At 46.4% G+C, this 13,521-nt stretch overlaps 1 protein-coding gene across 2 annotated transcripts in view; it reads left to right on the forward strand.

Annotated features, from left to right (window-relative positions):
* The first annotated feature begins 2,774 nt into the window (after positions 1 to 2,774).
* LOC308333501 (TRPM8 channel-associated factor homolog) overlaps positions 2,775 to 13,521 on the forward strand; it is a 36,106-nt gene continuing 25,359 nt past the window's right edge. For both annotated transcript variants that reach the window (XM_080789955.1, XM_080789956.1), the window contains exons 1-2: positions 2,775 to 2,826; positions 6,061 to 6,168. In XM_080789955.1, coding sequence (XP_080646081.1) covers positions 6,086 to 6,168 — 83 coding nt within the window. In that variant the 5' untranslated portion in view covers positions 2,775 to 2,826; positions 6,061 to 6,085. The remainder of the gene's footprint in view (positions 2,827 to 6,060; positions 6,169 to 13,521) is intronic.

Here is a 13,521-nt window from a genome sequence, read left to right on the forward strand (position 1 = left end):
ATGACCCGCCCTACTGCATACCCATAATATCGTCCCACCCTAGTATGTATAGGCCTACTCCTACTATTTACAGGCCTACTACTCACTACACTACTCCACTATGTCTCAGTGACGACCGACAGTTCAGCTCAAACAAGGGGTTAAATTAATGTCGCTCCTATGCCACAAACAAAATGTGAAACGCCCTACCAACAGCTGTTAAGGAATGCATGTGAATCCCTAGCTGCAATTGGAAACCATGTCCCCTGTAAAGTAGCAAAACTGTAGATAAAATTGAGAGAGAGAGAGAGAGAGAGAGAGAGAGAGAGAGAGAGAGAGAGAGAGGCAGAGAGGCGATCAGAGCACTAACAAAAGTTTAAAATAGAGGGGCCGGATGTAAAATTCAGGGAACTTTATTAAAGTTAAAACGCCGGATGAAGACTCACTGAAATATAAGGAATAATATGGGGTAGTGGGTTATATGAGTTTTATACTTCTTCCTACTCCGTTTCGAACACCTTTGACGTTGTTGTCTGATTGAACTTTTCACTCACTCAGGCCACACATGAAACACACAAGAAAACAGCAGACACAGTTCACACCTGTGGAGTATAATAAAATCTCTGGGACACATTCCCAACATGCTTGAGTTTTTAGGTGCTTATTAAGAACTCCTCAGAAGCCGTGAAGAAGCTAAGGGCGTGGACTGGCTGGCTGACTCAGGCTGACTCAGGCATGACCAGACAGTATAGCGTCAAGAGGCGTCATGTGAACGCCTAAATGACATGGTAACCTATGACCTATATGATTAAGTATGGGTATCGTTAGGATTTGTGTGAGTCCGATACCGGTTCCGGTTCTGCTTATCGATTCCGGTTTCCGGTTCCCCATTCCGGTTCCAAAATGGTATAAAAGAGGTTAAATGTTTATTTAACAAAAACCTTTACTTTAAGACTAATGAATAGAGTAACATCATCTCCTTTATTCAACAGTTGAAACATTTATATATATATATATATATATATATATATATATATATATGTATACATATATTCTGTATTTACTCAGGGCAGTAGGCCTATTGCAATAACAAATATAAAAGCCTGAGGAGACTGAGGAGCAACACACACACGCACGCACACACACACACACACACACACACACACACACTCGGAGGCGACGTGCACCATCTATACTCTTCTCATTACAAAGTTATTTTTGTTGTGCTGTTAAATAAATACATAGCGCGTGCCTGCGCGCGTCTATAGGAACCGATAGTGAGAACCAAAATGTAATTATTCTAGTGGGTACCCGGTACCAAAGCATGTTCGGTTCAGGACCTGGATGGTCCAGATGTTTGGGACCCTACCTATGATGTGACCTATGATGAGGCCTCAATGTTGACATTTACTTTACTTTGACTTGACTTTACTTGGACGTTGGAGGTGATGAAATTCCACAGAAAAAGGGAGTTTGAATCTCAAGAAGGGGAAGTGCTATAAGCCCAGCCTAGCCTCGGTACCAGGCTTACATTTTCGTCTGTGCAAAAAAATGAAAGCCTGGGGGAACGCATTGGCCACTCTGGTCTAGAAGTGCGACTCAATCATTCCGGGTGGGCGTCGCTCCAAATGATGTGATGTGTGTAGCGCTGCACTGGGGGGGAGAGGAGGGGCCGGGGGTGACGGAGAGGTCAGCCCTGCCCCGCCCCGCCCCTCTAGACCACGTAACACGTAAGCTCAGGCTACACCCAGCCCGGTTCATTCATCTATATTAGGAAATTGCATATATTATGTGCTCGACACGTACAATCAGCACATCAGTTAATATACAATTAGTTTAATATGGAATGTTGGATAAAGTAAGAATGGAATGATTTACCGTGAGCTGAGAATAGATCAGTTCTTCTCTACCTTTTGTGAGCTCTGGACCACTAGCATAATATTTCAGATCAATATAATGACCGATAAGGGCTTCATATAATGTGTTGTGCGTACTACCGCGTAGCATCGTGCAACAAATTGTTCATTTTCAAGCCTTTCCCCCCACGCTTTATAATTCAAATATGTTTAGCCCATATCCCCAACAGTGGTTCCCAGGTTGATTATTAGTCAGGGTGGTGGTCCCTGGTTAACAATCAGTTGAAAACCCCTGCACTAGACTATATAAGTATAAAAATATAGTTTTAAAATCACTCTAAGCCATGTGGATGGCACAGTTCACACCAACTACAAACAATACAGTGGTGAAAGCTATGCAGTTATAATATGTTTATCACTTCTCACATGCAGGCAGAACTCACACAAAGAGAGTAAAACATTATTATCGCCAGGCATGTCATTGTACTTTGGCTACTGTAATTATATTTTTGCCAATTTATGGACGACAGATTTCCCCTCCGTGGGATCAATAAAGGTATCTATCCGTACAAATACTTTTGTATTTTACTCAAGTGCATTTTTTTACTTAAACGTAACGTAACATTGTTTTTTCTAAATGGTACTATGGTAGAGGACTGGTATTGCTACTCATAGACTGTGCTTTTGTTTACTTACAAAATTATCATTCCATGATTTTGTAACCCATTGTTTTACCATGACTGTGCTTTTCTTCAGCTAGACAAGACGGAACAAGTCACAAACCGTGCTGTCATCATAATGTCACTCACACCACACGGTCACACCTCCCACTCATCTGTTTACTGATCCTCTCAAATACCATGTCTCTGTTACGCTCCTCTCACTCTCCTGTCTCTCAAGTAAGAGTAGCCTCTCTCTCTCTCTCTCTCTCTCTCTCTCTCTCTCTTCATTCAGCAGGACATAAACTTGGATCCCTGTAACTTCCATCGAGGTAAAAAAAAGACTAAAACTAAACAAAATCGTTTTTTGCAGCTTGTGATTATAGATGTGATGTCAGCAGTGGCAGCGTGTTTGGATTTGTATAGATTTATCTTCACTTTCCCTTTCATCTTCTAGTGTGTGTGTGTATGTTTATAACCACTGTACAGTATCTTTTATCATTAATTTGTTATCCATTTTTCTTAAAGGTTGATGCTATTTGATTAAAATAAGTGTTTAAAAGCTCCATACTCATATAGTACGCACGCACGTTTAAAAAAGAAAAAAAAACAGCTTAACTAGACACCAAAGAAAATATTGCTGAAAATAGTGTGACACATGCACGTGCAAAACGCTCCTCTACACCAGATCTATGGGCGTGCGCACATTTAGGCTCAATTTGTCTCTATTTTTAGAGCATGCGTCTCCACGGCTCGCACTATATCCCTGCGTCTACGCATGCAATAAATTCCACACACAGACGCGCACAAACGCGCTCGGTGTAGCTCGACCGTAAGACAAGCCTACTTGGAGTGGGAGATTGTGTGTGTGTGTGGGGGGGGGGGGGGTCTGGGGGGGTGGGCGGGGTGGAATGGAGGAAACCTTGCAAGGCACGAACCTGCACATCAGCAGCAATTAGGGGTTCAGTGTCTTGCTCAAGGACACTTCGACACTAACTCTGGGGGAGCCCGGGTTTGAGCTGGCAACCTTGCGGTTACCATCCAGCCACTCTACCCCTGAGCCACCCCAGCTTCGGGTCATCTCTTAAGAATTCAAGAGGGTACCAGGTGATATTACTTGGGCATTTTTGAGGGGCGCTAGCCCCTCCTCTACAGGTTTAATGTTTGTGTTTAGTTCAATATTTGTTTTAAAAATGCCATTGACAATGAAGAGAGTTTTTTTTTTATCCGACAATTTTTTAACCCATTTTTCACCCCTGTGCCAATCATCTACTGTGATCCTGGGCTCTACACACCCTCCGCCAACCTGGGGAGAGCAACGGACGGATATATATATATATATATATATATATACATATATATATATATATATATATATATATATATATATATATATATATTAAATATATATATTAAATATATAGTAAAACGTAAAAGTAAATATACTTTTAAAAACACACATGACAGCACTCATCAAATAACTTCAAAGAGAAAGAAAAGGACAGAGACAGAGCCTCAGTTTAAAAAAAAAAAATGCTCATATGAAATGTGAAATGCCACCTAATCCTTTTCCTTTCTTTATTATGAGCCAACTTGTGAATGCTGCATGCTTTTATTGTGAAGGGTCTCAGTTCTCACAGCCTGCTTATTTCCACGTGCTGAAAATAGCTGATCGACAAGCTCACAACGCGTTGCGTCCGCAACGCGCTGTGAGCTTGTAGATCAGCCATTTTCAGCATGCAAGCATAACACGTGTACGACGAAGAATAAATCAGGCATCGCTGCGCTTCTGTGAAGGGAGGGAGATATATTTTGTTGGCCGAACGAGGCGATCATGTTTGGACATCTATGGAAAGCTATATTTTGGACAGCTATTTTTCGTGGCACATTATGTTTAATCACAACAACGTCACGTTTACTTTACCTCCTCAGTGTTTGGGTCGGGACTGTGTGTGTCTGCCGTCTACGTGCATAATATGCACTCTGCGCGCTCCAGTCTTTCTGGAGGGAGCGAAATGTATAGCGTCTTCTGCATGCATCTAAGCATTAACATTTCAATGGCCGAGGGGCGTTAGAGTCTATTGTTCCGTGTTGTAGTTATCGCATGTCTAAATGTTAGACGTGTGACAACAACGACGCAACAATAGGAAGCCTGCAGCTCAATAGCTTTTGCTTTCGGGGGAGGGATAGTGTTAATTTAGTTCAAATCAGGCGGAACACTTGGAGACATCAAGAGGAGCACCATAGCTCCGCGTAGCACAGGTTGGGAAACACTGCCCTAGGGGACACGGGGAGAACGGGGAGCACGGGGAGAACATGCAAACTCCACACAGAAAGGCCCTTTTGCCAACCCCGCCTTCGGGTATGGGCACTGATGACACGGAGGAGGAAACACGCCGCCAGCACCCACAGTGCCCCGAGCGGGAATCGAACACAGGACCTTCTAGCTGTGAGGCGACAGCACTACCAACTGTGCCACCGTGCCCCTGACAATGAAGAGAGTTTTAATGTTTGTTTTAGTTCAATGTTTGTTTTAAAAACGCCATTGACAATGAGAAAATGTACGTCATCTTGTCCCTAACACAAACATTACATGCCATTAACAACTCGATAAAGTGCCCGTCAGGGCACAGGTCTCCACCAGGGCAGGTCAGGTTGTGGCCTCCTGGTGGCGCTATAATAGGCCAATGTGAAAAGGCTGACATTTCACCTCACGCCTTGGATGGCAATTGGATGATTTGAGGCATTTTGTTAAAAAAATGCAAAAATCCTGCAAACTTTGAAAACCATGAGCCAATTAGTATGAAATATCGGACAGATCCGTCTTGAACACATGACTATAGAGATAGTGTGTAACGATTTGCGGGATTTTTGGACAGAGTCTGGAGAAGTAATATAAAAATATGTGTTTTACAAAAGTCGGCCTCCTGGTGGCGCTATAACAGGCCGTTTTGGGGTAGAGCTTCATCGTTGGCAGTGTGTGCTGTGTGTGCGCAAAATTTGGCATTGACCGGGTTAACGGTGCCAGAGATTAGCTGTACACAGACGTACGTACGGACACACGGACGGACGGAATGCAAAACGTACTCTCTCCCCATGCCTTCGGTCTGGTGGAGACAATAAAGTTTAATTTTTAAAGTTTGTTTTGACTCAGTTTGTTTTACATCATCATTACATCATCTAATCATAGCAACATGAGTTAGACTTTAATATATTAGAGTTAGATTAATAGAGGTTACACTTAAACATACCTGTATGTATTAAGTTTGAGTCGTTGTATTGTCAGGGGGAAAAAAATGACACCATAATGTTCCCTTATTGGCTATTGATGATATCTTGGGTGAGTAAAAGGTACTGTGATCGGTGCAATGCGATCGAGTCGGTTGGGTATGTATGTCAGGGTAAAAATAGTGGTCTCTTATTGGCTCCTCGATGTTGTAAGATGATAAGAGCGCCCCTCACTTCATACAGGTGTGATTTTTAGTTATTAACCCCTGCCTGAGACACTGAAAATCCACCCAAAATAGAGTTTGTCAATAAAGTATGGTATCTCTCTGTACTTCCAGAATCAGCTGACTGGACTATCCCAGCATGTCTTCTCATCAGGAGCAGGCCTACATGTCCATCATGAGAGGCGTGGGGATTTTGGACCTCTGTGGAACCAGTGTTCCAAGGTTAGTATCATCCATCCATCCATCCATCTTCAACCGCTTATCCGTAGTCGGGTCGCGGGGGCAACGACTCCACCAGAAAGCTCCAGACTTCCCTCTCCAGAGCAACATCAGTAACGTCCTCCTGGGGGATCCTGAGACGTTCCAAGGCCAGTGAGTCGATGTGTTTCCTCCAACTGCGCCTTGGTCTGCCCTGGGGTCTCCTCCCAGTGGGACGTGTCTCGAGGATCTCCCTAGAGAGGCATCCTAACCAGATGCCCGAACGACCTAAGCTGGCTCCTTTCCAGGCGAAGAAGCAGCGACTCTACAGCGAGTCTCTCTCGCGTGACGGAACTTCTCACTATCTCAAGCCACCCATCGAAGAAAACTCCTTTTGGCCGCTTCATGACCATAGGTGAGAGTAGGAAGGAAGATTGCTCGGAAGACAGAGAGCTTTGCCTTCTGGCTCAACTCTGTTTTCTCCACAACAGTGAGCGGTTGCAATACCGCCACCTGCTGCTCCGGTTAGTATCAGTGGTGGAAAAAGTACTCAAATGTTTTACCTAAGTAAAAGTATCAATACTGCAATGTTGAAATACTTCAACATTTACTTGAATAAAAGTACAAAGTGCAACGGAACCGTCCCAAAACACAATTTTAACCGTCCCGAAGTAAATGTATTTATATGCACTACATAATTCAAAATGCTCCCAGAGGGCTGGGACTAGATTAAAAATATAAATTTTGTTAATCACATATCAATATTCGAGAGAATATGAGAACAGCGATATTTATTTTCAAATGGATTTTGGTATACCAGTGAATCAATTAATAGTGACTATACATAAACTTATACAAGGTTGTGTGCTAGGTTACTTAACAGATAAACAACTTGTTTAACACTAGCATGTCTGAAATAAATTCACTCCTACTCAGTCGGCTGAAAGGTCAGGATGACCGTGTTTTTGGGTCTTCACACCTCGGGGTCAGACTACAGAGAGGTTGTTCCAGTGACTCAATGCACATACAAAACTGCGTTTTGGCACAGTTATCATTATTATGAATTACCTGGCTGTGATAACTCCTCCTCCCATGTGTCTCAAAACGTAAAAGTTTAACCACATTATCAGCAGCGCCTCAAACAAGTTAGCCTATTCTATATAAAATGTACAACACCTGGGCAGTTTTCAGGAGAGGAGAGGGTTCGCATGTTTTAAATATGTAGTTAGCAGTTGTAGTTAAAAGGAAGAAAAGAAACCTGCACCTTACCGGGTGTTGACAGTTGTAGAGGGCTTTCATTAGCGGCGTCGATAAATCCCAAAATGGTGTAATATAATAATATAATTCCCAAAGTGGGGTCCGGGGACCCCCAGAGGTCCTTGAGCGAGTTCCAGGGGGTACAGCTACATGATAGTTTGGAACCAAATGGACCCTTGTGGCATGTCATGTGGACGCTCTCAGTTTTTTTAATTAACATTGATTTTATATTATCAATTGGAGTCCCACAGCTAGAAATGGCATCAAAATAGGGTCCGTCCGTAGCCTAATGGTAATGCTTGTCAAACTAAGGGTCCTTTCCTTGAAATTAAACGGGTTGAGAATCACTGCTAGTGCTAGAGCTGTATAAATCTTCTCTTACGTGTATACAAAGTGGTGCGTGACACCAAAAGTGGTGACCTATTGAATCCTGTTCCTGTATTATTAGAATCATTACGCAATCACCACATTGTGCAAAGCACATTGGGTCACTGATGGCGGTGTAACTCCCACATTTCCGAACACGGTAGATGGGCCAAACCATTTTGGGATTTACACAGGGGTGGACCAAATACATCCTTCAAAATATATTGCGTTTATGAACGCAGGATTTCAAAAGTATTACTCCTAAGATAACTTTGGAGCCAGGGGGGATACAGGGGGGGACCCCCCAACTCATTTGGGGGGGACCAATGTGACGCTGGCAGGGGACGAAACCCCTCTGTCCCCTACCTTGTTGCGCCCCTGGTTTGGCTGGTTAATTAACTTGGAATTTGTTTACTATTTTGTTAAGATGATAGGAATAGGAATACAATGATTATTATCCATGATGAGGGATGTTATTGAATGCTCGGTTAGACCGACCGACATTTCCTTTCCACGGAGCGAGAATTATTGCTGATGCGATTTATTTATTCAAAATAAAAATGACGATTCTAAATCATTCCAACGAGATAGACCTACAGAACCTAGTCTAAATGTTGTGTCAGTCAAAAGAACAGTTCTGCCCGTAGTCTGTAAACTTTTTCTGCAAGCGACGTGGAACTGAATTCAATTCTGTGTCATGATCTGTCACTCCACAGACCATGTCTCCTCCCTGGCCACTCCCTCATTTTCATCCCATTCACTCACCTGCTTCTAACTCCCTCGTCATTCCACCTGTGAACAATTCCTCAATCAACCTTCCCCCTATAAGACTGGACTCATGACAAACATTCAGTGTCAGTTCATTATTTTGTTGTAGCAGATGCATGTTCCTGGTTTTCCTGTTGTTCCTGGTTTTTGACAGTTTGGACATTTCTGATTTGATTCCTACGTGCTGCTCTAGTGTGAGTTTTTGTCCTGTTTCCTGAAATCTACTGTTGTAAGATTTATGCCTGGATTCCAGAGTTTCATCTTCTTTGTAAGATATTTTGATTTATTAAATACTTTGAATTAGACACCGTTTTCCTGTGACTCTGCATTTTGTGTTCATCACTCTGCCTCCGCTTAACAGAATGAACTGACCATAATCATGAACCCAGCAGAGTTACTACTTTTAACAAGGAAGGTGTTGATTTTTGAAAGTGTGGTGAATCGTCTGGTGGCCTCTCCTCCTAACCTGCGTGCTGAAATTCGAAGGGAGATTTCAATCCAGCAGCAGTGGTTTACAGAGAGGCCATGGGTGAGCCATTTTGTTCCCCATTTTGTGGTAGTTTGTGGGAGGCTTAAGAACTTTGAAACCAGCTCACTACCACATACTCCTCAGCCATCTACCCACTCCATTAGGGTTGGAGTGTTGAGTTTGCATCCCACTAGCCCTGCCCCTGATGCTAATCAGCAGAGGAACCACTATATGGATTTTTTTCCCCATTTTCGAGGCAGTGAAGAAGTTCTTTCAGAACAACTTCATGCCACAAATCCGTATTATGGCACCCGCCTGGCTCGGGGAGGTCCCCGTTGTGTCAACAAGCGGGGGGATGTCTCCCGGGGTCTCCCAGCCACCAAGCCCACCCGGACAGCCCCGTCACATCCTGCTGCAGTCCCGCCTGTAGCCCTGTCACGTCCTGCTGCAGTCCCGCCTGTAGCCCTGTCACGTCCTGCTGCAGTCCCGCCTGTAGCCCTGTCACGTCCTGCTGCAGTCCCGCCTGTAGCCCTGTCACGTCCTGCTGCAGTCCCGCCTGTAGCCCCTTCACGCCCTGCTGCACTCCCGCCTGCAGCGGTGCAGCCCCGTCACGGGCCTGCACTACGGCAGCGGGACCCCGGGGGTGTTTTTCAGCTACCTGACCCCTGTTCCTCGCTCCCAGTGACTTTGTCTCCTCCACCACCCAGCCTGCCCAGCACTCCACTGAATGCTGTGCTGCCCGGCGTCCACGAGCCCTTCCCGGCGGCCTCCATTGGTGACCTGCCTGCGCCCTCTGCACCCTCACCGACTGTACCTCCTGCTGACCTGCCAGAGCCCTTGCAGGCCATCTCCCTAGGTGTCCTGCCTGCGCCCTCTGCACCCTCAACAGTCCTTTCAGCCGGTGACCTGCCAGAGTCCTTGGCAGTCAACTTCAGTGGTGACCGGCGTCAGCCTGACGTTATGGAAGCTCTGGCCCTGGGCTTTTTGTTCGGCTGCTTCCGTCAGCTGCTGTCTGCTGGCTCTCCATCTCCAGAATCTGCAGCACCCTCCTCATCCCCTGGGTGTGCAGTGTTCTCTGGGGTCCCAACATCCTCGTCTCCTGGGTGTGCAGCGTCCTCTGGGGTCCCGTCTCCAGAGTCTGCAGCATCCTCCTCCTGTTCTCCGCCTGCAGTCCCACCTGCAGCTCCGCCTCCGCCTGCAGTCCCGCCTGCAGCTCCGCCTCCGCCTGCAGTCCCACCTGCAGCTCCGCCTCCGCCTGCAGTCCCGCCTGCAGCTCCGCCTCCGCCTGCAGTCCCACCTGCAGCTCCGCCTCCGCCTGCAGTCCCGCCTGCAGCTCCGCCTCCGCCTGCAGTCCCGCCTGCAGCTCCGCCTCCGCCTGCAGTCCCGCCTGCAGCTCCGCCTCCACCTGCAGTCCCACCTGCAGCTCCGCCTCCGCCTGCAGTCCCGCCTGCAGCTCCGCCTCCGCCTGCAGTCCCGCCTGCAGCTCCGCCTCCGCCTGCAGTCCCACCTGCAGCATCTCCGGCGTCGCCTCAGCCTGCAGCATTCCCGGCGTCGCCTCCACCTGCAGCTTCCTCTGCGGTCCCGTCGTCTGCAGCGTTTTCTGAGGCCCCGCCGCTGCAGCTCGCCTCCGAGGCCCCGCCGCTGCAGCTCGCCTCCGAGGCCCCGCCGCTGCAGCTCGCCTCCGAGGCCCCGCCGCTGCAGCTCGCCTCTGAGGCCCCGCCGCTGCAGCTTGCCTCTGAGGCCCCGCCGCTGCAGCTTGCCTCTGAGGCCCCGCCGCTGCAGCTTGCCTCTGAGGCCCCGCCGCTGCAGCTTGCCTCTGAGGCCCCGCCGCTGCAGCTCGCCTTTTGGGTCCCAGCTTCTGAGTCTGCAGCGTCGTCTCCTGAGTCTGCAGCCCTCCCTCCTGAGTCTGCAGCTTCAGCCCCAGAGCCTGCAGCATCTCCTGTTGCTCCGCCTGCAGCATCACGTCCAGCTCCTGCAGCATACCCGGCTCCGCTTCCACGGTCCTCCGCCTCGTCTCGGCCTCCAGGCCGCCCTCCTGACTGCACCTCCTCAGCCTCCACGTCACGACCTCCGGGCCGCCCTCCCGATGGTGACACTGCCTCATCCCAGCGTCCTGGCCGTCCCCCCGATGGCGCTCGTTCTGCCACCGCCCATCCTCCTGGACGTCCCCCTGAGATCACCAGACTTGCCTCTGGCCGTCGTCCTGGCCGCCCACCTGAAGATCCCCTTGGCCCTGCCTCAGTTTCCCTCCTCCAGGCCCCCTCCACCCACCCTGCTCGTTCCTCATTGAGGTTTTGGGACGTCTGGGATCCGTCCCTTGAGAGGGGGGGTACTGTCATGATCTGTCACTCCACAGACCATGTCTCCTCCCTGGCCACTCCCTCATTTTCATCCCATTCACTCACCTGCTTCTAACTCCCTCGTCATTCCACCTGTGAACAATTCCTCAATCAACCTTCCCCCTATAAGACTGGACTCATGACAAACATTCAGTGTCAGTTCATTATTTTGTTGTAGCAGATGCATGTTCCTGGTTTTCCTGTTGTTCCTGGTTTTTGACAGTTTGGACATTTCTGATTTGATTCCTACGTGCTGCTCTAGTGTGAGTTTTTGTCCTGTTTCCTGAAATCTACTGTTGTAAGATTTATGCCTGGATTCCAGAGTTTCATCTTCTTTGTAAGATATTTTGATTTATTAAATACTTTGAATTAGACACCGTTTTCCTGTGACTCTGCATTTTGGGTTCATCACTCTGCCTCCGCTTAACATTCTGCCTGCATTCAATAACATCCCTCATCATGGATAATAATATTGTATTCCTATTCCTATTATCTTATCAAAATAATTAACCAGCCAAACATATATGATTTAATTCGTTGGAAATGGAATGCAGGCTTGAACAATGTCGTCTCCAGCTGTCGGGAGGTGTGACTGTGAAGATCATTAGACGAGTGGGGGAGAAGGGGGGGGGGGGGGCGGTCAGTTTGGCCGAAAAAGTCAGACCTACTAGGTATAACTATGCCTAAAATCATATTTACAAAACGTTTCAGATGGAAAAAGAAAACAGAGATGATTTCAATCGAATATTTAGACAAAGTCATGCAAGGGGAACTTTCACAGGACTTCATGGGCAAAGAAAATCAACTTCAAAATTGGTCAGGCTACGTGCTAGTGTTAAAACATTTCGTCTATATACTGTATATGAATACTCAAATGTGCTTTACATGGGTGGCATGAGAAAACAAATAAAACCAACTTTATTAGGGGGAACACTAGACCAGGGGTAACCAACCAGGGGTTCGCGAGCTACCAGTCGATCGCGGGAACGTTTCCAGTCGATCGTTCGTTGTTATAATATTTTTTATTATTGGGATTTGATCATTGATGCAAATTCTAAACATATGGATGCAGCTGCAGAAGTTGTGTTGCTTAAAGGAATGCATAGTTGCGTTCTCCTCAACTGCTGCGCAGCAACAACAAAAATATAAAAATGAGAAAAATATACTGAATATACCAGTCTGCAATGCAAACTAATAGGCAATGTGAGCAGAGAAGTATCCCCTGATTGTGTCGTGTGCACTGAAGCTGCATGCCTACTTTGGTTCCACGTACTTATGTGAAATGGCCTTTTCACAAATGAAAATAATAAAATCCAAGTTTAGAACTCGTATGACTGACTCACATCTTAATGACACCCTCAGACTGGCAATCACTAAATATGAACCAGATTTCAAAACGCTTGCAGATAAAGTGCAGTCACAGCAGTCTCATTAAAGGTGGGCTGACCCTGAGAGTAATCAGAGTATGTCACCATATCTGTGCAAATATATATGGTCATGTTATGCCTATGTCATTTGAACATCTGCCAATGTGAATATTCATTGAAATGAGAAACAAACTATTTCTAATACTAATTATTTCTAATTTGTCTTAATATTATTTGACATTGATAATATAACTTACTATAAGTATTTATTCTAATTTAAGCTTTAGTCTTTGTGTGGATGTGTGCACATGCATTGAGCCTGTCAGAAATAGCAAAAAAACAAGTGTTTTTTCTAACACGTTTTAGTGGTAGATCTTGGCTTACAATTGGGAATAAAATGGGCTCTTGGGCTTGAAAAGGTTGGTTACCACTGCACCAGACGAAGGTTTTGGGGAGTGCATACTGCATTCCACAGGGTTGGGACAGCAATTCCAGAACAACCTGATCATTAGAAAACATCGTTGCTTCAAAGGATACCAACAATACCAACATATTATGGGTGCATGTCTTTTTTCCGACACCAAAATAGCCGACAGGACAATGGTACCGTCTTACCGTCTTTTTACTCCAACAGTTAGACATGACATTAGACAGACAGAAGTTCCCGCAATAGTCAGACGGGACAATAGTCCGACACGGGAGACCTAGCGCACAACGGTGTGCGTGCGTGTGAGAGGGGGAAGAGAGAGAGAGCGAGAGAGAGAGAGAGAGAGAGAGAGAGAGAGAGAGAAGGGGGAAGAGGCACACGTTT

Source organism: Protomyctophum bolini (genome assembly GCF_963924005.1).
Source record: "Protomyctophum bolini genome assembly, chromosome: 18".
Classification (NCBI taxonomy): Eukaryota; Metazoa; Chordata; class Actinopteri; order Myctophiformes; family Myctophidae; genus Protomyctophum; species Protomyctophum bolini.